The following is a 26,875-nucleotide window of genomic DNA, read 5'->3' on the forward strand; positions in this document are numbered from 1 at the left end:
ACTAGCTCAAAAGGATGCTTCTACTCAATACTGAGCAAAGGGTCTGAATACTTATGACCATGTGATAATTCAGTTTTTCTTTTTTAATACATTTGCAAAAATTTCTACATTTCTGTTTTTTTCTGTCAAGATGGGGTGCTGAGTGTACATTTAATGAGAAATAAAATGAACTTTTTTGATTTAAGCAAATGGCTGCAAGGAAACAAAGAGTGAAAGATGTAAAGGGGTCTGAATACTTTCCGTACCCACTGTATCTGTGATACCCTTCTTTCCAGTTACATCTGTATGTTCTTTAGTGTAACTGTTCACAACACAGTTTTCCAAATTACTTTGTTTCTTTGCCAAACTCTCCCTTCATCCATCCCTGAATTCTGCACTCTGGCTGTCTCTCACCCAGCTGTCTCTTAGCCTCTGCCCAGGTAGGCTCTTTGCCCAGAAGGGTCATGACAGCTGTCATCACTGTCTCCACCAGTGTTGGGGGACGGCCATATGACTTGATCTCTGTCATGTCCTTCTTATTTAGAGACTCCAGGGCCTATGTGGAACAAAAAGAGAATGTGTCGAGGTAAGAAGGCAGTCATATTTAATTCAAATTTAGACAGAAAGCACATATTCAAATGACAAGGTGCTTACATTAGTGCAAAAGAGAAGTAGAACAGTCAAATATACTGAAAGGCCGTGCATCATTACCCATCTAATATCAAGGAAATAATTCAACCAAACATAATAATGAACAAAGTGAGCACATAATAGTAAAGACATAATTGCCAACACAAAGAGGGACTGGCTACGATCAAAACAGGAAAGAGCTCTACCTTCATGGCCTCTTCCAGTGCAGGCAGGGCCTCGTCCAGATCTCTCTGTGCATTCTCAGCCAAGGTTTTACACTGTATCTCCTCTGCCCCGATTTTCTCACTGTTAGCACTGACAGCCTTAACAAAAACATACACCGATGTGTGATTGACTATAATATGTATCTTTCCTATTAGCCAACTACCACAGACACTTCCAAAACATAAACCACAAATGTTACTTCTAATCCAATGGAATTACTGGTTAAGTCAGGAAAATGTGAATCATGTGAATGCCTTAATCAAATTATTACTTTAATCTATTTAGTAAATTGTGTGTGCATCTTGGCATGTTTGTGTTGTTTACCTTCTGCTGCTGATCAGCCTCTCTCGTCTGCTGTACAATGACAGACAGGTACTCGTCACACTGTTTCTGGAACTCAGCCACCTGCTTCTTTGCCTCCTCGAGCTCTACAGACATGGCCTCTACCTTCTCGCGGGTGTCACTGATCTTGAAAAGGCCATTACGCAGTTTGCTCACCTGCTCCCCCAATTCACTGCGTTTCTCTGCCAACAGCCTACACACACACACACACACACACACACACACACACACACACACACACACACACACACACACAAACTATTGACAAGGTGATTGTAACAGAGACAGGCATTTGGTGAACTGAATGGACAGACAGAGCCATTCATCCACAGGTGGCAACTATAAAGTGAATAACTTCCATACTAGAATTAACCAGGTTTGTGTTATACTTCATCTTGTTCTGGTTTAGCTCTATTCTGATGCATACATCACCCAAAGCACCCATACCTAATGTATGTGTAGTTTACAAGTGTGTGTGCTCGCACACTTAACTAGTCTATAATAGGACCAGTTTAGTATAACTGTCCATGCGTCCCTCACGACACACATGAAGCATTAAAAGGTACAGTGAAAAGAGAAGAAAAGAGAATCAAGAATAAATGAAGGAGAAAGTATGAAGGTGCCTACTTCTTGTATCCAGACACCAGCTCCAGGTAGTTGGTGGGTGTCACATAATTATGTCTTTTCAGTTCCAACTTCATCCTTTGAGAGACCTGTGCAACCGACTGGTGTGTGGTCACAAAGATACTGGCAACCTTTGTCTGAATCTACAACATCATGCAGGATACGGTATGTTAAGGTGTTGATCTAAAGTTCAAACAGGAATGCAATTTAAGGAGTCTAATTATTTACTATGTATTAATTGATGTGGGGATTAATATACAGTACAGTAAGTATAACAGCAGGGTACTACTAAACTTTTTGGAAATACTTGCTCTATAATAATAATAATAATAATAATAATAATAATATGGAGCCAGCTGTTTTAAATGATTTAAATAAAGGACATTGGATTGGAAAACGAAGGATTAGAAAACCCAGTGTAAATGAAGACTGGTTTTGCACTGTAAATGCAATTGAGGTAGACAGTGTTTGGTGGGCATTAAAAATTGAGACTCTTAATGTGAAAAACTGGAAAATAAAGCTCTCTGTCCCTGTTCAGGTGTCTGCCTTCATTCCAAACAGCTATCCTCCTCTATTTTTCCCATTTAGGCTGACAATATAAGTCACATGAAGTTGAACTTACAGATGTTGGGAGAGTAGATTAATGTGTGAGAATGCATTAGTGTTGAATAGGCACCAATTTAGAATTGTGAAATCAAGTGTGTGTGTGTGTGTGTGTGTGTGTGTGTGCGCGCGCGCGCGCATGTGTGTGTCCGTCCATGCATGCCGTACCCCCTCCAAGGAACCCAGCTCCAGTCCATCCAAGTATCTCTCAGCTACCTCCAGCAGAGCATCTTTGGGCCAGTCACAGAACCAGTCAATGGTGGTGCAGTTGACAAGCCCTGGATACTGGAGGAGGCGGTTCCTGTTGGCAAACAGACATTTATGAATTTTATTCAGATATAATTTGTTGAAATAATGATCCCACATAATCATGTGGGCAAAGGTTCTGTAAACCAGTGCACGTACATATGTATAGGAAAAAAACAAATGAAGACAATTATGAAGCCATTATTGACCCTTGATATGCTTCAAAGTCATTAAAACTAATGCTGTTTTTTGTTAGTCTAGAGTATTTACTCTAGAGTAGAGTAAATAAGCCTGGCAAGCTTTAGGCAGTATGACACAAAAGATCTTAACATTTTGAAAGAACCTCCTACAGTAAGGTACAGTGGAGTATGCTGAAGACCTACAACTATGAGTAGGTCAGCTGGTTAATTGGTGTAGCAGGACTCTCTGAGCTCTGGCACTGTGATATGGACCCTAGTAGCAGTGAGTGGTCAGAGGGCCTGGATGCCTTGTCACACAGAGAATGGTGATTAGCTCTGGGTAATGGCGCCTGCCAGCCCAATTAGTAGCATTATGTGTGACCAGTAGCCTGTGCCACTAATTGCAACCAGGCGTGTGACAACGGACAGAGAGAATGAATAACAGAAAATATAAAGGACAGAGAGAATGAATAACAGAAAATATGTATCCATCTGTGTGAATACTACATCTGTATGTATGAGTGTGTGTGCAAATACAGCAAGCCTCAGGTCCTTGCTACAGAATCACCCAAGTTAGTAGACCTCATTTGCTCAGCCATTAACACATGGTGAGGCACCACTCACTGTCCCCAGATTAACTTTGAAGAGCTGCTGAGAGGTACTGCAGGGAATAGTTACCCTGTAGATGACCACCAGTGTATTTTAATTTCCTTCATTTGCAAACACAAGTGAATTGTGTGTGTCCTTTGGCTTGCACAGATCAGAAGCATATCATCTTGGCAAAATGCCTCCTTCATTCATTTAATATAAGAAAATAGCAAACAACTGTCTAGTTAGAGAAATACGGCCGCTACATGAACACTACTGTGAATGCCAGTATGTAATTGTGTGTAAAATCAAAGGACAATTAAATCAAATGTGGTTTCAAGTTATCCCTTTTTGTTAGGGCAACAATGCATGTACAGCTGCTAGAGATAAGCTGCTGAAGTGTTAGTACTATTTAGCTTACATGTATGAGGACTGCAATGGGATTCATACTGTGTTAATTTCCATAAACTTGTGTGTCGACAAACAAGCACAAACAGGGTTCTCCAAGAGAAAAGAAAAAAAGAGGACAAACATATTGTGAACTAGGATATATTATAGGACACAGTGTCCTGCAAGAAACAAAAAAATCATAATCTACCTGAAGGGCTCTCCCACTGGGCTCATACAGAGCACTATGTGCAGGTTGTTCCTGACTCGCTCTATCAGGTAGCTGAACAAGGAGTCGGGAGTCTCCACTACATTGTCTTTCCTGGCAGACTCTGACAGAGCATTGCACACCTAGAAGTAGAATGACAACAATTACATGTTATGAGAATTGGCATTAGGGCTTAAATTCCTTGAGACATGTTTCTAATATAAACTTTAATGAACTTTAGATGCACATGACCCCGTAGTATGCGAGTTCAATACATATTTGAGGCTGTATGTTACTTTTGGAAGATTACGAGAGCAGACCATAAGTCAGCCACCACAGTCAGGTCAGTCTTGCATTACACAGAGATGGTCTTAAAAGAACATTCACACTTTATAATGAGCATCATTTGTAAAATGCAGTAAAATTTCATTTAAAAACAAGATTATTGAATTAAAACTGTATTGCTATGATCAAATCAATCTTAACTTTAAACATAATTCACATTTATGGCTTGAATACTGATATGCAAGACAGAGAAAAACTAAGAAAATCAAAAGAATTGCAAAATATTAAAAGGTGCTACTTTGACCAGAAAGCTGTTATTTTGCTGAACAAAGGTTTAACTAACTTAACCAAGGATAACATCTATGTTGGTGTTTTGATGGACCTCTATTATTAGTGGATAAAACCTCAGCCTAGACCATTTTCTTCACTACCTTTTGGTTAGAATTTAGTTAATTTAAACCATAAATAAAATGGAAATGCAAGTATGCACAGACAGAAAATAGAGTTAAGACAGATGGAAGGCCTAAATGATTTTAAGACAATACAGACCTCAACAAACTCGTCCTGTTTGTAGAGGTTAGGCACCTCTCCAGAGCTCAGGATATTATTGATGTCCTCTAGGAAGGCTTCGTCTGCAATCTGGGTGTCATTGAAGAGGAAAACTGTGGGCTTATTGTCCACACCAGTCAACCGGTAAAGCTTCTTGATGTCTGAAAGAAAGAACAGAAAATCCCCTATATATAATGTAGCTGACTGAAGGTAGGATGAGAGGAACTGACTGTACAAAGGCAGAGTAATTCATCAAAATCAAGCTAGCTAGAAGCTGAAATTAGTCATGATTTACACTGATGTTTTAAAGAATATATGTGAGTCCATTGTTGTTTTAATCTTGTTTAGTTTCAGTCTTTGGTCTTGAGTTAATAGAGTCATGGTTTCCCTTTCTTAAACATCTGTGAATGTAATATTAGTGTGTTTAATCTCACCTTCTCTAAACTCCTGTTTCCGGTACTGCTTTGTGATTTCCACCTCGAATACCCGGTATTCACAGATGAAGGCGGCCATTTTAGACAGGCTCTGTCTACCAGAGCCCCCAACACCAACCAGCAGCATGTTGCCCCTGAGCTGACTGATCACACGTACTACACGGGTTACTGTGGAGGGAAAACAAAATGTTACCCATATCATACATGTCAGCTGAAATCCTCTATTTACAGTATTATTATAACTGCCCAATGTGTGGCTTGTACAACTGAAGAGGGTATCTTACAAATATTCACATACTTTGTCCTCATATCAGCTTAAGTTGCTAGAACATTATTATTTTGTATGTGACAAAATCTACAGTCATACACTTTTATATTTACTACCTTTTAATGGTGTGCAATCTGATCTAATATTGACACAGAGCTTCATGGAGTTTCAGTGTGCCTGGAAATGTGCAACAATACATACAAACTAGTGTTGATCCATGTTGTTTCTATAGTAATGTACTGCTATTGATTTGCTGTGGCGTGTGGTATAGTGGCAGATTGACAGCAGTGTGTAGAGAGCTGAGGCTGGTGCTGAGAGGCCTTCTCTCTGCGCCTCATGCTGTATTTTTCAAAGGAGCTTCTAACTGGGCCTGAATCATAAAACTGGCAACAGTGAACACAGCAAAGACACATCAGAGTACAGCAGACCTCTTATATTGATTGTGGTAATGTGCTAGACTGACTAGACACAATGGCCCTCATTTAAACAAGCGTATCATCAGTTTAACAGGAGAAGGAGAATTCATCAGTTGATCACTTATCAGCAATGGCAGATCTGGCTCTTTTAGAAGACCTCTATGCGCTGGTAAAACCGTGCACACGTACGCACAACCACGGTGGAGTGCTCCATCTGCTTGATTAAGGGCAGATGGCTCTGTCTTGCATCAGTGGGGGGGACCCTATAAATTAAATAAACTTCAGCTGGAGTCCGATTTACCACGGCAACACTGTTGATCGCATCAGTGATCTCTTTCCATTCCGCAATCTTTCTACAGCCTTTAATACCAGTTTTCAGGCTGCCAAATAGTACACACGTTAGTGCAAATGAACCTGAGATATCAGGGTTTCAATCTCCACCTCTGAAAAGTGCCGCTTCTTAGCCGGATTACGTCTCGCCATGTCTTAAATTGTAGGGCAGAGGCCTCAAAACCGAGAATATATTGGGGCGTGATATTTAAATTAAGATTGTTTCCAACGGTAACGCTCTGATTGATGTGATACGAACGTTTCTTGAATTACATGTGAAGCCTTTCGTAAGATGATTTCTGCGCTCATATCTGCACTGGTTTCTACGTTAGGTTGATAAATGAGGGCCAATGTGATGTGTGGAACTGACGCTGTGGGTTGATGCATTATGCGTGCCCACTGAAACATGAATGAGAGTGTGTGTGGATGTGTGGGTGGTGTTCTCAGACGCACTGTGTTCGATAGCGTCTCGAAAAAGCACCAGGCTCATGGGCACTACGCCAGGTGTCAGGTTGTAGTCCTCCAGCTGGGTCTCCATGAACTTCTTGAGAACCTTCATGTCCAGTAGGTCCTCATACACACGAGACTCACTCAGGAAATCACCTGACACACACACACACACACACACACACACACACACACACACACACACGTAAACACATTAATATCTTCTGGTGTAGTCATTAGTCAAACAGTTTCATAATGCTTAAACCTCTGTCCATTACCAATCCATTAAAGTGATGGTTCGTAGTAATTTCACCCTAGGGTCCTTTGCACCATGACCTCGAGCCAAACACCCCCCCAGAAGCTTTTTTCACCTGTGTCGAACATTGGGAGAGTTAGCGTACAGTAGCGTTATCAGCTGAATAGCTTATTAGCGCAGGGGCTAATGGACCCACGTTTGTATCTCGTAAATGACCCCACTAATAATGCCCGAAATGATACCAAACTTCTACACTAGTACAAATAGGTTATGTACTCATAAAACGATGGATTGGAAAGTTTGTAAGTACACCAGAAGTTTATGAACACTTGCCTGCTCTCTTCTGCTCTCTGTTGCTGCTGCTGCTGCTACCTGCAGTTAAACGAGTGCTTAGGGCCGTCTACAAATTACTACACCGAAAAGAGATACAACAAAAATATTTATTAATTTAATGATTAAATAAGGTAATGTCTCCAAACTTACCTCAGTTATTACTTGTCTCCTGCTAGTTAAACTACAGCCCTTAGTTAGAAAAAAAAAAGTTAAATTAAAAAATATTTTTGTTGCATCTCTTTTTGGTGGTGTAATTTGTAGACGGCCCTAAGCACTCGTCTTACAGCAGCAACAACAACAGCAGAGAACAGAAGCCAGCAGGCAAGTGTTATTTACATAAACTTCTGGTGTACTTACAAACTTTCCAATCCATCGTTTTATGAGTACATAACCTATTTGTACTACAGTAGACATTTGGTATAATTTCGGGCATTATTAGTGGGGTCATTTACGAGATACAAACGTGGGTCCATTAGCCCCTGCGCTAAGCTATTCAGCTGATAACACTGCTCTACGCTAACTCTCCCAATGTTAGACCCAGCTGAAAAAAGCTTCTGAGGGGGTGTTTGGCTCGAGGTCATGGTGCAAAGGACCCTAGGGTGAAATTACTCCGAACCATCACTTCAACTTAGATGAAATAGTATTTTTACACTCATTGGTGACATTGACAATACTGTGTGCACGTATTTGTGTGTACAGTAATAAATGTACCAAATATTGGCGGTTGTTTGTTGGGGCAGATGCTGTGGAACGTGTGGTCAAAGAGTGAGCCGAGTTTCTCCCCCAGCAAAGCAACAAAGGCCTCCGTGTCACTATGATCCACAAGCCGGTCTGAGAAAACCCTGAAATCAACAATAAAACATTGACAACAAATATTATCCAATAAAATATACACAACAAAAGCACCAGTGGGTTTGGGCTAATGTATATTAGAGTAGAAAACCATTCACAGCTGTGAGAAGGTCAAAGATTTGGTGAAAAAATGTCCTTGTTTACCTGAAGCACTCATGGATCCACAGTCTAGTGATGTTGTTTTTGGTATCATGGAAATCTGGGTGAGCTCTTAGCAGACCTTGAAACACCTAGAATGGGTGGATCAGGGAAAAAAATACATGATGCGTCATCTAACATTTGAATATGCAGATTAAGTATTTTTGACCTAAATCAACTAACTAAACTGTTTAAGTTAAATAAGCCCACAGTAAATTTAAATACAATGTTACCATAGCTAGTGATACTGGTTATCCAGAAAATTACCAATGTGAGGCTTAGTATTAGTATTCTTAGTGTTTTCCTAAATTGAGCTCCCTTTGTGAATCAGGATCCAGTTGTATTTTCTTGAAAACATATACTATGTACCGTATGAATGTGTGCTGTGGATACACTTGCATCAATCTAACCCATTATTTTGTACCTTTGAGATATCTCTGAGGTTGAAGAGGTAGTGGATCTTGGCTGGAGTGGGAAGAAAACGAGCTGTAACAGCATAATACAGTTCTAAGGTTGCCCGAGTCAGAATTTCTCCAATGGGCTTCACCTCCTCCTTGAACCCCTGTAGCTTTTGGTTGATCATGGTACTGTAGATCCGCCTGATCTGGGACTCCTGTATGCAGAAATGGCAGGTCTTTTCACACAAGTGGTACTTGTCAAGGGAAAGAAAAACAGAACAGGCATTTTTTAAGGGGTGTAGTAATTCCATTTCATGTTGTCCACTTCAAACATTCAAGAGTCAAGGCAACTCAAGTGTTTACAGGGGTTTACGTCCTGAATTCAATATGGCTCCAGTCACTTTCAAAAGCAAATTTATTTTGATACAAAAAACAGGGTGAAGAGAGGAGTCAAGAGGCATTACAAATAAGTGCTGAAAAAGATGGTCCGGGAAAGATTAAAAGGAGCACAACAACACAGATGAAAGACAGCCAGATAATTGAAATAAGACAAGAGTTGAGATGAAGAGGAAGCAGTGGAGAGAGAAAGGAAAGTACAAACTAGAATGGCCGCCCTGCAGTTGTATGCCTCTGCCAACCAGTCAAGTTGCAGTTCATTTCCACGTCCGTCAAAACTTACATAAAATATTTAGTAAAGACTTTAAAGGAGTTTAATAAAGGAATTTATTTAAAGGTATTAATTGTATTTGGTGAAACGTGGATGCTTCACACATATCTTTAACCGGCAGCACAAATGATCTGTACATCACCGCAGTTTCAAGGTGGACACCTAAGATTAGTGTCACCAATTTAGTATCGACCAAATGTCTCCTCTTCTGTTCTTGACTTATGGTGTTGAATAATGGCCAAAAAAGCATTTTTGCAGGTCATTATGATGTCACAGGGAAGTTGAGCTATGACCTTTTGTGTATAAAATGTCATCACTTCATCATTTATCCTATTAGACATTTGTGGGAAATGTTAATTTTAATTAGTGTATGAATTTTTGAGTTATGTCCAAGTTTTTGAAGAAATTTCCTCCAAGGGTTCCTGAGATTTCGTGTTCACAACAATGGGACGGACGTACGTACGTCACACCTGAAAACATAATGCCTCCAGCCACAGCTATCACCGGCATGGAGGCATAAAAAGCCAAATGAAACAAAATAAGACAAACAAAAAAAGAAAGAAAACAGAGAGGAGGCAGACAATCATAATCTCCTGGGTGTTGGATATGAGAGTGTGCAATTTTGCAGTGGTTACTTATATAGCTATAATCATAATCAGGTTAATTCCATGTATAATAAATAATTGGTTGACAAATGGTGATGAAAGATTAAATGTCTTGCAGGTGGAATATTACAAGGATCAACCTTGTTGAATGCACAAAAATAGTTGGATGATAGAAGATGAAAAAAGAAAAATAGCATTGCTAAATAGGTGTGAATCTCTTTTAGTTAAATGAGAAAAAAGTCAAAACTAAACAATAAATATCCTGGCTCTTTTTATTTCATTGCTTGTTTTATATATTTGAATGCCTTTTCAAGTAAAAAAAAAAAAAACTTCAGTCCTCAGTGGTAGAGGAGAGCTAAATAGTCAGCAGGACTTACATTAGGGAAGGTCATATTGATGAGATTGAATCGACTCTGTAAGCGGCCAGAGATGTGAGTCCTCCCTCCACCAGGAGGCCCCATGGACACCAACAAGAACATGTCCTAACAAAGCACACAGGCGCACGCGCGCGCACACGCGCACACACGCACACACGCACACACACACACACACACACACACACACACACACACACACACACACACACACACACACACAAAACAGCAGTTTAATGGCCTCTATAACAATAGCGCACACACACCTATGAAATAAACATACATATTACTATTACACATGTAAAAGCTCTTATCCCACATACTGAAAAATAATTGTAATTCGGAGGTAATAAGAAGGGCATTCGGAGACTACAGACCTTCGCCAAGGCATGCCCTATCTCACATGTTAATGCAGTGTGAATTTTCCCAGTCAGGAACTAATTTTTCCAATTATTCACACCACATGAATGCAGCACAAACACAGTTGTTCTCGCAATGTTAACAAAAGGGAAAAATAATTTGTGTATCCCCCCCCTTGAAATTCGATCCACTCGAACATTTAATGGGTTCTTTCTTGGCCTATGCCAAACTGAAAATGTAATCTCCCTGGCGATTATGGAGGAGGAGGGACTAAGAAGGCAGAACAATTATAATATATTAATCTCACACGTCAACAGGCCTCACTCCTGCCCCCATCAAATGCCATTTCTCACCTTGACAAACTTAAGGGTCTGTTTCTGGCGGTCATACCAGAAGCCATAGTCGATCCAGAGCCGCAGCAATTCCAGCGGTGGCTGGGAGCCAAAGAGGTCATGGGCTGGCATGTTGAGGTTGTCCAGGAAACACAGCAGGCGCTTCCCACCAGCAGGCACAAACACGCCTTTGGTTCTCTTCTCTATGCGGCTCTCCACGATGGCCTGGATGTTATTAGAGGTAGTCTGGACAGAGATAGATACACAGAGAGAGAGACAAAGACACAGAAAAGATGGAATGGTTAGTCATATCGTGTACCTTGTGTTATGAAACAACATTAACCATGTGACAATAAAATTCAGCAATACTGAGAAGATATGTAAAACAGTTAACTGTGAAAAATGTGTTTGAATGTGCGTACAATTATGTATTTGTGAAGGTGATTTCAGCTTATCAACCAAATTAGACAGTAACGTGGCTTGTTCGCTTGAAATGGCAACATCTGGATATTTGTATATCCCTTAAGCAACATCCAATTAATGAAACCAAGCCAAGTGCTAAAAATGTCTGACAGGAGGACAAACCTGAACTTTTCCAATTATAACCCTAAGATTCTAGGAAAGACAAGAGGGCAGACATGTAAATAAAGAGGGACAAATAAAAGTTTAAAGACCTAATTAAACCACTTACTCCATCCCTTTTACAAAATACACACGTTTACTTTTTTTTGTGGCATTTTAGGCCTTTATTAAATAGGACAGCCGAAGACCTGAAAGGGGGAAAGAGAGGGGGAATGACATGCAGCAAAGGGCCGTAGGTCAAAACTGGACCTGTGGCCGCTGCGGCAAGGACTGAGCTTCTGTACATGGGGCGCATGTAACCCTAACACTAACCTCAACCGCTATGACTAAATGTCTTTATTCTACTTAAACTTAAGTCTAACATCTTAACATCTTATTGTATTGCTAAACATTCGCGATAATGCTTTAGTTTCAAAAGGCAAACTTTTTTTTTTTTTACACAAATAGACTAACAAGAGCATGGCATACACAGATACACAGACCATGCAAAGGCACCAACCTGTGAAGACATGTTGACAGTGAGGCTAGTCCACTTGTTATCCAAGCCCTGCAAGATGCTCTGGACCACTGAGGTTTTACCAGTGCTTACTGGCCCAGTGAGCAGCACTGGGTACTGACCCAACACCAAAGCCTTAACCAGGAAGTTGTAGCGAACTGTGTCCACTGTCGGAACCATAATCTTATAGAATGGAGCACTGCAGGAGGAAGGGATATATAGATGTATTGGAGTTGGTTGGTATATGTTAACAGTGGTTATACCATCTAGCATTTATTAAGTTTAAAAAAACTGGATTAGCAGAGAATGTAATGGTGAGGAGCTCGGAGTAGAGCCGCTGCTCCTTTGCGTCGAAAGGAGCCAGTTGAGGTGGTTCGGGCATCTGGTAAGGATGCCCCCTGGGCGCCTCCCTAGGGAGGTGTTCCAGGCACGTCCAGCTGGGAGGAGGCCTCGGGGAAGACCCAGGACTAGGTGGAGGGATTATATCTCCAACCTGGCCTGGGAACGCCTCGGGATCCCCCAGTCGGAGCTGGTTAATGTTGCTCGGGAAAGGGAAGTTTGGGGTTCCCTGCTGGAGCTGCTCCCCCCGCGACCCGACACCGGATAAGCGGACGAAGATGGATGGATGGATGGATGGATTAGCAGAGAATGTAATGGATACTAACTCCACAAATATATGCGTACAACAGCTGGTGTCAGATATATACAGTAGGACCACTTGGTTACTTACTTGGCATTGTAATGCCAGTCCTTTGGCAGCTTATCTTCAAAAAAAGCCCAGGTTCTGTTCTTGGTGTCCACATAGTACTCATAAACCGTATCCTGAAAGAGTTTACATCAAATGTTCAGCGAATGCTGGTGCCTGCTAAAACAGACTTATTCAGTTTGCTGATGGAAAGTTGGAGTGTACAGTAATACAGTTCATTAGTATTTTGTCTGTGGTGCATTTAACATTCTTACATTAATCGAATAAGGCTTGGAAATGTAAAACCATCTAAACATCATATTGATATAGTGTCAATGATTAGTGTAATTAGTAGTAGTGTTTTTCTTAGGGTACAATTTGGCCCAAAAATGGGACCTGCTTTCAAAACTCTCATGGTGTCAAGCTACATTTGGTCATGGATAGACAGAATAAAAACATTTTTCAACTGTCTTTGGGTATCATAATAGACCCCCAGCCTTCCAAACCTACTCAAACCTAAGTAGTTCTGGAAGCTCTACTTGTCTTCTTTTTATTTTTTGGCAACATATTATTTAGCCACAGCAGTTGCAACCTACAGTTCATTTAACACTGGTTAAACAAGCAGACTAGTGAAAAGATAGAGTGTTGTTTGGCTGACTAACAAATATTATGCTCTACAGAGGACCTTGATCGGGAAGGTGCCTTCCATTTCCCGTAGGAAGTTGTCCATCTTCTTGCGTCCATCATCGTCAACAGAGGCACAGATGGACCAGATAAGGCTGAAGATGAACCAGAGCTCCACTATCCTACCCAGGTTTTCTGTGTCTGAAGTATTCACCTTAGAAAAGGGAGAAAATAACATTGCGTTTCACACTGGGGATGCTTGGATAATGTCATCTGCACAGTTTTGGAATTTACTTACTAATGTTTCAATAATTTATGGCTTAATTTCAGTCACAAGTCTTAAGTCAGTTATACCAAATGCCATTAAGGACCAAGATTTAAGGTGGGTTGAAAAATGGTTGTCAATGTGAGGGATTACAATATACAGTGGAGGTTACAGATTGCAATCTACTTGTCATACCCCATTGCTGGATGTGGCCAGGGAGTCATAAAGGCGGCAGAGAGACGTTACTCCATTAAGCTCAGTGATGGGAATCAGCTCCTTACAGTTTTTGTTCTTAAAGTTCAGCGTGCTCTCTATGTATTTTTCAAACACATGCTTTAAATGGTTTACTTCAGCCTGTGGAGAAATGGAAAGATCAATAGATAGAGATGGAACGTAAAAGTGTACCAGAAAATAAGAGAATAAAATTGGTGTCATTCATAAAGTTTTTTTTATGTTCATCTTATAAATGTGTTCATAAAAAAAGACTGAGTTATTATGAGTGAATGCATTGTACCTTGTGTCGCTTGTCCAGCCAGGAGTGGACAAAAGGCTTCCATCCCAGATCAATGTAATCATTGTAGACCATCCCACAGCGAGACACTGTAGCTGGAGAGGCCATTGCCAGGTTCTCCACTTCAAACAGCAGAGACACCTATGACAAAGGAATTTCCGAATGGCTTTTCTGTTCTGATCGTTTTACTGTACATGGTTGACTACGATGCAGTAATATTTCGTTAACTAATTTGGTTTTAATTTGTAGTTAGTTTTTTTTATTTATATCTGGGACCATAAACAAGATAGACAGAACGAACAGATAGATAGATATACAGGCCTAGATAGAAAGATAGATAGGATAGACACAGACATTTACACACAAGATAAATACATTTGTACAGAAGGCATAGGGTTAATGTGATGTATTACTACTGTTATATAAAAGTTAAATTTCAATGTTCAAGACACAGAATGCTGACATAAATTTCAAAGAAACAGCCAACTTACTGTAATTAACTTCATTGACTTTTTGATCATGCACAATAAGTCTTATTGTTATTATAGTGCTCTTCTCACCTGTTCAGGCATGGAGATTCTCTCACCATTGATAAGTGTGAGCACCTTATTGTCATCCATAACAGAGTTCATACTCTCTATCCACAGTGTGTCAACAGGCCCATCAAACACAATCCACTTCTCATCTGGTTTCTCATCTAAAGAATGTAGAGGAGATGCAGTGTGTGATAGAGAAAGTGAAAGGACATTTACATATAGTGACATTGTTCAAATTGTAATGTATATTTTACAGTATAATTAACATGTCTATTTAATGCTTACCAGTTTACTTGCATTTGTGGTTTAAAAAACAAAAAGAGTTATCATGTACCAATGTGTCTATTGCATGGAAAAGTAATACTATGTAAAACATTTTTCTGTTGTTCGATAGATCAGTAAAAACAATTTTCCAGCCAGTAAATCTGCCAAGAAAAAAAAAAGGCAACATGCCGTCCAACTGTTCTCTGGACTGATGCTTGTTTATTTATTGTTAATCGAAAAAGAAGGTTACAAATTAATGATGGCAAAAGAGACCCGAGTGTCTAGTGCCATCATGATAAGTGAAGTCCCATATCTGTTTGTACAGTAATTGAGTAAAACCTTAGGTACAATGCAGTCAAGGACATTCACTTTAACATACAGCTTCACTGTACTCCATGACTTCATCTTCCCTAAGCAGTAGTATGCATAGTGAAACAAAGAACATTTGTTGATAATGACAATTTTTGCTGCTTATAAAGTGATCATATTAAGTTGCCAAATAAGCTTAAGATGCTAAAGACGCTCCTCACAATACATTTTTCAATTAGGGCTGGGCGATATGGCCTAAAAATAAAATCCCTGATTTTTTCAAAAAAAAATCTGATTGAAGATTTGAAATTGAATTGAAATCGATTTTTTTTCTCCCCCTACTTAAAATCAATCTGCAGATGACAAAGAAATTGTTCAAAACAAGTTTTATTTTGTTTTGACTCATACACACATATATTCAACAACAACAAAACGGATGCATGAGATAAAGCTTTTTTCACACATACAGGTAATTTACTTCTCGTTCCTCGCTAAAAGTTCAAATCATTTTAACGTTATTGCGCAACCTTGCCCCTGTTTTCACCTGTTGCTGAGTAACGTACGTTAACATCCCATGGTCTCTTGTTGTAGCAAGCTCCTCCGTAGCGATAAAAACAAACGTCGAAGCGGAGCTCCGTGATACAGAGCGGCAATTGTTAGTTGTTTAAGCCGCTACAGACCTCTGTCACAGCTTGGTCGTATCAGCAGCACTTAGTAGATGTATTGAGCCGCAACAGAGTTCCTCAACACCGCCTCTGGTGCCCCGCATGGTGCCCCTTCAGGTCAACGGTAGCTGGTGGTTCAGTTAGCCGAGAATAGGTGACTGTCAGCCGGGGGACACAGCACCACGAGCTGCCGGTCATTTCGGCGGAGATTACGGTTAAGTAAGTAATAGAAAATAATTAATGTTAGTCCCTGTCGCTGCCATGTTATTTGTGTATCTCTAAGAGGTGTCAAACGCGCGGGGGGAGGGCTGAGCCCGTTCGGAGCTACAGGAGCCCAGAGGGGAGCGTCGGCGGATGTTAAGGAGAAAATCGATTTTCATTTAAACAAATCAATGTCAACTACACATTCGAGTTAATCGATAAAATCGACTTATCACCCAGCCCTATTTTCAATGTTTAGTATTACTGCTTTAAAGGCAATTTGGATAATAAAAAAATAATTGTGCATAGAAGAATACTCCACAAGATAATATTAGAGAATATTAGACTCAGAAAATAGGAATAATGGAAGCATTCACAAAAAACACCACCACTCCACAATTTCACTCTATATCCCAAAGTTAAAGTGATGGGTCGGAATAATTTCACCCTAGGGTCCTTTGCACTACGACCTTGAGCCAAACAACCCCCCAGAAGCTTTTTTCACCTGGGTCAAACATTGGGCAAGTTAGCGTTATCAGCTGAATAGCTTAGTGCAGGTGCTAATGGATCCAAGAGTGTGTCTTGTACATCACCCCACTAATAATGCCCAAAATGATACCAAACTTCTACACTAGTACAAATAGGTTATGTACTCATAAAACGAAGGATTGGAATCCTTCGTCAACAAAAACATTTATTAATTTAATGATTAAATAAGGTAGTGTCTTAAAAAAATAAGTTAAATTAATAAATATTTTTGTTGTATCTCTTTTCGGTGTTGTCATTTATAGACGTCCCTAAGCACTCGTCTTACTGCCGGTAGCAGTACCAGCAGAGAGCAGAAGCCAACAGGCAACGGTTATTTAAATAAACTCCTGGTGTACTTACAAACTTTCCAATCCATCGTTTTATGAGTACATAACCCGTTTGTACTAGTGTAGAAGTGCACTAAGCTATTCAGCTGATAACGCTAACTCTCCCAATGTTCGACCCAGGTGAAAAAAGCTTCTCGGGGGGTGTTTGGCTCGAGGTCGTGGTGCAAAGGACCCTACGGTGAAATTACTCTGAACCATCACTTTAAGATCTACTGGAGTATTAATTATTATAAGTAATATCTAAAATGTGAATGAAGTCCCCACTACAAAGATGCGGCTTAGTGACCTTACAATTATTAACGTTATTCTGCAAATGTTTAAAGAAAACAAAATGAGCTTGTGCGTTCTAAGCACACACACACACACACACACACACACACACACACATATACAGTACAGGCCAAAAGTTTGGACACACCTTCTCATTCAATGTGTTTCTTTATTTTCATGACTATTTACATTGTAGATTCTCACTGAATGCATCAAAACTATGAATGAACACATATGGAATTATGTACTTAACAAAAAAGTGTGAAATAACTGAAAACATGTCTTATATTTTAGATTCTTCAAAGTAGCCACCCTTTGCTTTTTTTGCTAACTCTGCAAACCCTTGGTGTTCTCTCAACGAGCTTCATGAGGTAGTCACCTGAAATGGTTTTCACTTCACAGGTGTGCTTTGTCAGGGTTAATTAGTGGAATTATTTCCCATATAAATACAAAAAGCAAAGGGTGGCTACTTTGAAGAATCTAAAATATAAGACATGTTTTCAGTTATTTCACACTTTTTTGTTAAGTACATAATTCCATATGTGTTCATTCATAGTTTTGATGCCTTCAGTAAGAATCTACAATGTAAATAGTCATGAAAATAAAAAGGAAACGCATTGAATGAGAAGGTGTGTCCAAACATTTGGCCTGTACTGTACATATACATATATACACACACACACACATATACATATACACATATATATATATATATATATATATATATATACACATATATATATATATATATATATATATATACATATATATATATATATATATATAGATGTACCCAAGTACGTGTATGTGTATCAACATGCTCAAATAAAACCACATTTCAACATTTTCAAGATGCAGTATGAACAGTAGGCCTGCACGATAAATCGTAAAATTGCAATCTTGATTCAACTGTTCGCAATTTAATTTTTAAATGACTTCTTTTCTTTTTTCTCCTTATGTAAAGACATGTTCAAGGAGTTCAGATAGAGCCTGTATCAGGGCCATATTTAGTTCAATGTGTTATATGTCACTATTTTTGGTAGCCTACTGTACTCAGAGCTGTATAGTAACGAAGTAGAACTACTTCACTACTCTACTTAAGTACTAAAAGGCTGTATCTGTACTCTACTGGAGTATTATTTTTTTTCTCCTACTTCCACTTTTACTTCAGTACATATTTTCGATGAATGAAATACTTTTACTCCGATAGATTTTTTATGTTCTGCATAGTTACTCGTTACTGTTGTGATTTCCTCACGCTACGTAGACTGTGTAGGTTACACTGTGTGTACGTTAGTTACGTAATCTACGTAATAAATCCCCGAGATTGCGTTGTGTTTCTTTTCATTACGGTCGCCCATTCAGAAGTCAGAGACAATGTAAGTTTGTACTCTTTCTATTTAGCTATTGTTGCAGCAGATGAAGCTATTCCTGAGTTGTTTCAGTCTGCAGTGAGTACTGAATGTTAACCGTTTGACCCTGTGATGTGAAGCTGCTAGTTTATCTGCATTTTGCTAAATTGCTAACTTTCGACTGTTCATCACATGTTACTAGCTAGTGTGTGATACGTTTTTTGGGGCTTTAATCGTTACTGTGCTGGAGAAGATGTTCATTTTATTTGCACAGTGTGATAATTGTACATTTTATTTAAGTATTTGTTAACATTTGTTATTTTTAATATAATATATTTAATATTTGTTAATTCCTTTGGCTACAGCCTTGGCTAAACATTTGACATAATACAAACAATATGATATTCAAACTTTTGACTGCTTTCTTTAATAACTAAATAACACAATACTTGTACTTTTACTTTCAGTACTTGAGTAGTACATTTTAAAATAAACTACTTGCAATACTTAAGTACAAAAAATGTTGAATACTTTAGTACTTCTACTTAAGTGTTGTGCTTAAAGAGCACTTCTACTTAAGTCACTTTTTTGATAGAGCACTTGTACTTAAATATGGGTCTCTAGTAGTTTTTACATGTCTGACTGTACTTAAATGGCCAGTATTTACTTTATTTTCTTTATTCATTGAAGCCTCTATGTTTACAGGCTTGTGGTGATGGGCAATGTGCTATAGGTGCCAAAAAAATCTGTTTGGTACTGCCAATATGTTTTGTTTTGTCATGGTTCATGTGTGCAATAAATATTACATTTCGTGAAAAAAAAGGCAGAGAATCGTGATATCAATTCTAAGCTAAAAAATTGTGATTGTGATTCACATCTCTGAGTGCATCCTTCAAATTAGCGTCCATTATGTTGTATTCTCTCTCAAGGTATCCTGCAAATGACTTTCTCTGCGGCTGCTTGACACCGTGTTTGGCCGGTATATTTTCTACGATGTGTCGGAACATTGACGGATTCAGAGTCAACAGTGGAAATTGGCAGCATGTCCTCGACAATATAGCCAGCGACGAGCTTCTTCAGTTCAGCAGCACTAAGTCTTGTCGCTTTTAAGCCTATTTTCACCTGTTTAGCTGGAGAAGGGCCCTCGGAGGTTCGCCTGGTGGAATTGGACGTAGCCGCAGCGGTCATGTCAGTTTGGGGTTCAGGTTTTTATTCAGTGAGTTTCACATTCCTGTGCCGGCTTGCTAGGTGTTTGCTCAGATTTGAGGTGGAATTTTTCGCTGTAGATTAAAGTTTTCTTCCCACGCAGAGTATACAGCGGACGCTGATGTTTTTGTCACCTTTAACCGAGTCAAACTTCAAGTAATGTCGGTACTTCTGAGCATTAAACGCCGCATGGTCCTGGTCTCTCCCGTGCTCCATGTTGTCTCTTGTTCAACACTACACATGTCGGTGTTTACCACATCGCAACGCTCATACGTCATTGTCACTCATGAAACAAAACCACGGTAAAGTAACGCAGTAACGCAGCCTGCTTACGGGGGAAGTAACAGTAATCTAATTACTGTTTTTGCAATTGTAATCCCTTACTTCACTCGTTACTGGAAAAAAAGTAATCAGATTACAGTAATGCGTTACTTCTAACGCGTTACTGCCCATCAGTGATGAGTACAGACAAGGCTAGCAGCAGCAGCGCCGCGTCAGACATGTTTCTGGTGTGTAAAGACAGAAAAATCCACGCAGCTGACACGCAACAGCAACGCCACACTCACGCCACGCAGCCAGTGTGTAACCGGCCTAATCGTGCAGGCCTAATGAACAGGAATATGTGTATTCAGTGTCAGCACCTGCGCAGGCTGATCTCATGAGGGAAGACAGCACTCCATCAGTCCACTCGTTGGTGGAGAGGTCATTTTCTCCATACAGCTCTCCCAGACTCACTGCCTTGGGGTTTAGAGGATAATCCTTTGCACCACAGGGACAAAAGGGATAAACAAAAAGTGAATAATAATGTCAGCTACAAAGCTTAAAATGATGACATATTAAAACTAGCATTTCATGGAACATGTGAATCTTTTTGCCAAATGTATATATTTTTTTCTTATTATTAAGGTAAGGAATTCACAAACATATAAATACATTTTATTAACCTTTGAACCTTAACCAAGTCCAGTTGCCCTTAAATTTAACCTTCCTTTGATACTATGAGCTGGATGACTGAGAACCTTCACAGACTTTTTGAACAATTGGGATTTTTACTTTATTATAGCTTTATATATTTGATTACAATGTTACACAGCTCTGTTTACACGTTATGCTAGTAGATCGTATTTTTCATTTTTGTTTTTTTTAAATTGCTTTGGCAATGTAAATGTGTTTCCCCTGCCAATAAAGCCCTTTTGAATTGAATTAAGATCAGCTGTTTCTCTGTGAAGAGACAAGAGAGAGAAAAGATCATTTAAAATTCTCCTGGGAGAAGGAGACAGGCCCTATCTTGCTGCCCAGTATGTACAAAAATGCCACAACCTGAGGGACAGTGAATGCCCGAGACAAACCCATCACACACACACACACACACACCCACACACTCTCTCTAATGGCGATATTACTGTTTATTGTGTTCTGTCCGAATATTTGGACAAATTGTATTTTGATGCTTTGGCAACATTGGTATTGAAACTATGAAGAAAGAAGAAAGTGAGATGAAAACTAATAAGGGCAGAAATAGAAGTAAAAAGAAAACATGACTACGATTACGAATGGCTGTTTCACTAGAAGAGATAAACTAGAGCCCCTTTTGTGACCCAAGAACGTTCCTTTTGCTATTGTATTCTTTTCCATCCACACCCACCTGGACCAGCTGGAAGCCAGGCACTCCCTTTTGGTAAAGGGAAGTGAGGGCATTCTGCAGAGTCCTCCAGGTAACACTCTTAGCGCTGCCTGTCTTTCCCACCAGCATAGATGAGTGTCGAGAGTTTTTGGTCTCATAAAGTTGGATGACTTTGGTTATTGTAAAAGGAGTCACCTGCAAACCGCTCTGACGAAGCTCTGCCTCTATAGCCTCCTTCAACTGCAACAAAATGACAGAAGATAATAGAAAGATAGTCAGTGATGGTCATACCCTGAGTGATGTTGTAAAAATACAGAAAATTAAGATATAATGACTATAATGTACCAGGGTCAAGTTGAATTAAATTTGTTAATCTATATATGCACACACATGCACAGACACATGTCACATGCATTACTCATCCACATATAAACACATGCTCTCCAACATACTCCAGTGATGTGATGAGAACATTCAAAAATATACATACACATACACAGGGAAGGGCAACCTGAACAAGACTAAGACACTATCCCATCTATCCATCTCTTTTTTCCAAAAGACTCTTAAGTTTTCTCAAAAAAATCCAATCTGCTTTTCATAGTTTTAACATACATACATGGCAGAGATAGAAAATGCAACATTAAAGCTGCTTTCAGCCTACATGTGTGTGCTGTGTTGGTTGTGTCTGTATAATTAAATTCCTCCTTTGTTTGTCCTCTCCACCAAAGTTAAAGAGACAGCCACATTGCAGGACAGAGAGACAAAGTTAGACAGCAGATGCAGAGACAGCAGTGGCATCTTAAAGGTGCAATATGTAATATTGTATGTAATACTGGCAGCTAGCGGTTAAAATAGTTACTGCATTACCAATTCAAAATACTGGAGAGTCGTTTCCCCCGCCCCCTCCTGCCCAGACTCGAAGTTCACGGGGGTTGCCAAGGTGAGACCGCAGCATTCACAACAACGTTGCTAGACGCTTTTCTCACATAGCCAGACATTACTCCACAGCACAGTGGAGTAGCTAACGGTAGATGCTGGCTATATTGACAGTCATAAAAGCCAGTGCTCACGCGGAGCTCTGTAACCAACTGACTTCGGCTTAAAATTACAGTATGAACCGCTATAAACACAACAACCTCATTGTATTCTCCACACGCCAGTCAGGCACACTTCCTCGGCTTAGAATTACAATACGAAACGCTAAAAATACTACTACCTTGCCGACGGAACACACTTCATTGGCTTACGGCAACAATCGCTAAACACACTGCAAACTCACAGTCCTCTCTTTCCGATTTACAGCCCCCCTCTCGTGGCTTAAAATAACTCACCGTTGTCGGCTCCAGCCACTGAAGAGGCTACACGCTGTAAACAGCCATGGGTTGCTTGCCTGGTCCTCCCGGTAACGTTAACAGTTAGCAGGGTTAGCATGGCGGCGTTAGCCAGGACCAGTCGGGATCACTTTACTGGCTATGTCTCAATTGTTTTTGCGAGTAACCAACTCGGGTACTCTAGCTATATAATTCAATGTGAGTACACAAATGTTGAAATTACAAAAAATGCCCATCCCTAGTAGCTGTGATAAATTAGCCTGAAGCTAATGCTTACCTGTTCAGGAGAAAATAAGCCAACTCTGCGTCCTTTTGGGATCTAAGCTGTCTCCATCTTTCAAATACATCACCAATATTTACCAGGGGTTGTTACGCAACTGTTAGAAACATGCTGTTTTCTTTTTTTTATGTCATGTAGAATCTATCTCCGTTGATCCTGTTCGTTTGTTTGCTGCTTTCATGGCTGTACTACCGTTACAGCTGTAGCGCGCTGGGTTTAGGTTTTTACAGGTATATCTGGCAACCCGGCCTGCCTGTCAAACTGGGCCGTTGATAACAATACACAGATCAAAACATAAACATAAATTCCGTCACGGAATGTAAATTTCAAAAAGAAAAAATACTGACATTAGCATTGTTGTCAGAAAAGAGTATTTCAGTTTAACATGTTTCCTTAATATCTGATGAGGCATTGGTGTCATTTTTGGATTTATTACAGTACAAATATTACATATTGGACCTTTAATGTTGTCTGCTGGCTTAGCATTAGAGCTTCAGTTTTAGTAAGAGCTGTTACTGTATATATCAATGCTATAATGAATATTAAGATGGGCTAACAGCTCTCAGGACAACCTCTGGGGCAAATGAACTATAGATGAATTGATGAACAGATAGAAAATAAACTTTTTATGACACTGTCATACAGTCAGAGCAAACATAACAAAACACTAAGAGGTAGATTTACTAACACTAGCGCAGTTTAGGCTGCGTCTGTTTATGCAAGTTCGGTAATAGCGCACGCTATGCTTCCTTATTTTGCGTAGTATTTATTAAACCTATCACGCAATCAGCGCATACTCTGCCCTCTAGCGTAATTACTCTAAAAGAGCAAAGAATGGGCCTGCATGTATCTATCATGGATCTTCCTACGGGAAAATGAAAGCGCAAGCTTAAATTTAGTGACGATGAAATTGACCTATTAGTACATGAAGTAACAACAAACTTGAACATATTACAGGGCAGAACATCCACACCCTCGGAAAAAAATTCAATTTGGATTGCCATGACAAATAAAATCAACTCGTTATCATCTACAATGAGACAAGTGGAGGAGGTAAAAAAACAGTGGCAAGACATAAAGCGCAGAACAAAAGAGAAGGTAGCGTACAACCGGGCACAATCGAGGGGAACCAGTTCAGGTCCACCAGAAATACACACGCTATCTACTACTGAAGAGGTGGTGCAGCAAACACTCGTTGCCGAACAGGTGGAAGGTGTGGACGGCATAGATACTGCTGAGATCTCTGTAAAGAATGAAGGTATGCGTGGTCTGTTATAATACTCATGTTTTAGCTTTATGTATGTATACATATGTTTATATAATTTATATGTCAACCCAACCGATGGGGTTAAGTCATTAAAGAGAGTGTTATATAGTTAAATAATTGCAAAATTGTTGGAACAGACACGGAGGCGTTTTTTTTAATTTAATTTTTAATCTGCTGCCATTGAATAAGGTACATTTTTACACACAGGAAAATGCGCTTCCTGGTTTAGACCTGCTTTTAAGAGGCGGAGAATTTCCCCTGCAGAATAAAGGCGCGCTCTTACTGGCAGTCTTTGTAAATACCGTGGAAAATAAAAAAAATGGGTGGAAAAGCGCAACTTGTTTTTATTCTCGCTTATGTGGCAGGCAATCTGCAATTTTAACCAAGTGCGCCCTGTTGGTAAATAGCCCACATCGGTTAAGTCAGTCTTTACAAACAATTAACGCCTGGAAACAGGCACAAAAGGCTTGATAAATCTAGCCCTGAGTTTCTTGAATGGAATGCTTATTGCGATTGATGATTTACCTTGCCATAGTCTATAATGGGTGTTTCCACAGCAGGGAACAAGTCCTGGGTGATCCCATTGAACAGTGGCACATCAGTGGAGGCCAGCTTAGCAATGTTCATGTCCTTCATAGCCATTAGCAGGACCTGAGGACAAAGATACAAAGAGAGATTTAAGTATATTTCCTATTGAAACTTTTTTTTATTTGAAAGGGAAGGCTAGTAGTTAATTCAGTAAATATGTGCTGGTTCTTCTATGATTTGCCAAAAAGAGAGATGATAGCACAGCTTATGTTCACATTCAAGCTGATGCAGTCATAGCAACCGCCTGTTAATCACATGCAAAATAGTGTGTTTAGTATGAAATTCCTTCTTTGTGTTTCCACAGACAGTGTTTCCTTGTTGGTGCAGTGGAGGTGCAGTAACTTATGGGAGACCCACTTGATCTGAATAACTCAGACTGCTGAAGCCTTACGCTAGCTTCATATACACCTGTGAATGGATTTTTTGTACAGAATGAGGAATGTGGATTTTGTCCCCCATCACTTACACTGAAAGTGGATTAGGAAGGAATCTCTTAATGGCCTGTATAATAGGATGAATTAAGAGGGACCTACTTCTTCATCAGGAACGTTGGTGCAAACGCGCCGCTTCTTTCCAGCATAGCGAAGCAAGGAGGTGAGAGCACGCAGGCCAAAATCATAGTGGTCCTGTTTAGACAGCTGCTGCACTGCCAGGGAGTACAGGGTGAAGACCTTCCTAGCCAGGAGCTATGAGGACAAAGATAGAAGTAGAGTGACATAGAGTTACAAAGACAGAAACAGAAAAGGAAGAAACAAAAGGAGGAGACAAAGGTAAATGTCACCTTAAATAAGATTAAAATTTGCAGTATTTCCAGAGATGAGCCAGGGTGACTTAGCAATGTGCCAGTAAAGCATGTCATTGAACATACAGTAAATCCATCACTTCCCATTCCCTGTCAGTGGAAATCAAAGACACGTCCCAAATCATACATCTGTTCAACCATATAGCCATGGTGTTCGAGAGCAAGATCTAGGTTAGGAAGCACACATACCACCATCGCGTTTTCTTATCAATCAATAGCAAGCACACAGCGTGCACACTAATGCACACCAACTCTGTTATCCCCCTCACAATAAACACTCACATAGATTAGGTAGCGAAGTGAAGCTACAAGAGCTCCCTGGTGAGTCAGCAGTACTTTAGCTTCAGCTCTGGTCCCAGAGAAAAATGTGTCTGTGGTAATGATCACTCTTACTAAGAATTCCCACACCCACCCACCTGCACACACACACACCAAATCCATTCCAAGATTGATCCCAGAACAGCACTGCTTAAAACAGCTTGAAATCAGTGAGGTACAGATGGATCAACACCCACCACTGATCTATGTTTAGCTGAGGCTCCAGCAACTCACATTTTCCAACTAGATTACTTTACATGGCGCGTACAGTGCAATAACAACAATTCTCCATTAAAAACTTTGATAAAAAAAAACTGATTAAAAAAAACTCTGTAAGTCTGTCATTTTGATGACAAGGCAAGCACCGTATTTCTAACTGAATCCATCAGATTGATTTGATGATATTGCATCTCTATCAGCGTAGAAGAACTCAAGCTCATCTGCCGATTGCCGGAGCTCTTCACATAAAAAGAAGCTGAAATGTTGTAATTAAGGCTGTGATGATTCAACATAATTTACTTTAGAAATCAGTGCATATACATCCTTCTTCCTTTATCTTCGCTTAAAGGGATATGCTACTGTTTGTGGATATACTGTAGGGCTTATCACGGTCTTCCCTAGCTGTAGATAGGTGGGCTAACGTATTTTTTGTGCATGCATTGTTTTAGTCCGGTGCAACACCGGCAGCGCCGCCGCTAGTTAGCTTAGCGTAGTGAATGGAATCCGGTTAGCATGTTGTGAGTAAAATTGAGCCAACAAAAGACAA

At 39.8% G+C, this 26,875-nt stretch overlaps 1 protein-coding gene across 4 annotated transcripts in view; it reads right to left on the bottom strand.

The window, feature by feature from the left end:
- The window catches only part of dnah2 (dynein, axonemal, heavy chain 2), a 103,590-nt gene that overhangs the window by 28,937 nt on the left and 47,778 nt on the right, over positions 1-26,875 (bottom strand). For all 4 annotated transcript variants that reach the window (XM_028563758.1, XM_028563755.1, XM_028563757.1 and 1 more), the window contains exons 40-63: positions 25,523-25,675; positions 24,927-25,052; positions 21,542-21,760; positions 20,538-20,655; positions 14,779-14,915; positions 14,222-14,359; positions 13,903-14,061; positions 13,504-13,656; positions 12,864-12,955; positions 12,137-12,332; positions 11,077-11,301; positions 10,367-10,471; positions 8,744-8,932; positions 8,326-8,411; positions 8,041-8,171; positions 6,747-6,896; positions 5,280-5,447; positions 4,846-5,006; positions 4,015-4,154; positions 2,572-2,704; positions 1,804-1,943; positions 1,159-1,369; positions 816-932; positions 394-535 (exon numbers count right to left, since the gene is read on the bottom strand). In XM_028563758.1, coding sequence (XP_028419559.1) covers positions 394-535; positions 816-932; positions 1,159-1,369; positions 1,804-1,943; positions 2,572-2,704; positions 4,015-4,154; positions 4,846-5,006; positions 5,280-5,447; positions 6,747-6,896; positions 8,041-8,171; positions 8,326-8,411; positions 8,744-8,932; positions 10,367-10,471; positions 11,077-11,301; positions 12,137-12,332; positions 12,864-12,955; positions 13,504-13,656; positions 13,903-14,061; positions 14,222-14,359; positions 14,779-14,915; positions 20,538-20,655; positions 21,542-21,760; positions 24,927-25,052; positions 25,523-25,675 — 3,589 coding nt within the window. The remainder of the gene's footprint in view (positions 1-393; positions 536-815; positions 933-1,158; positions 1,370-1,803; positions 1,944-2,571; positions 2,705-4,014; positions 4,155-4,845; positions 5,007-5,279; positions 5,448-6,746; positions 6,897-8,040; positions 8,172-8,325; positions 8,412-8,743; positions 8,933-10,366; positions 10,472-11,076; positions 11,302-12,136; positions 12,333-12,863; positions 12,956-13,503; positions 13,657-13,902; positions 14,062-14,221; positions 14,360-14,778; positions 14,916-20,537; positions 20,656-21,541; positions 21,761-24,926; positions 25,053-25,522; positions 25,676-26,875) is intronic.

This window comes from Perca flavescens, chromosome 19 (genome assembly GCF_004354835.1).
Source record: "Perca flavescens isolate YP-PL-M2 chromosome 19, PFLA_1.0, whole genome shotgun sequence".
Lineage (NCBI taxonomy): Eukaryota > Metazoa > Chordata > Actinopteri > Perciformes > Percidae > Perca > Perca flavescens.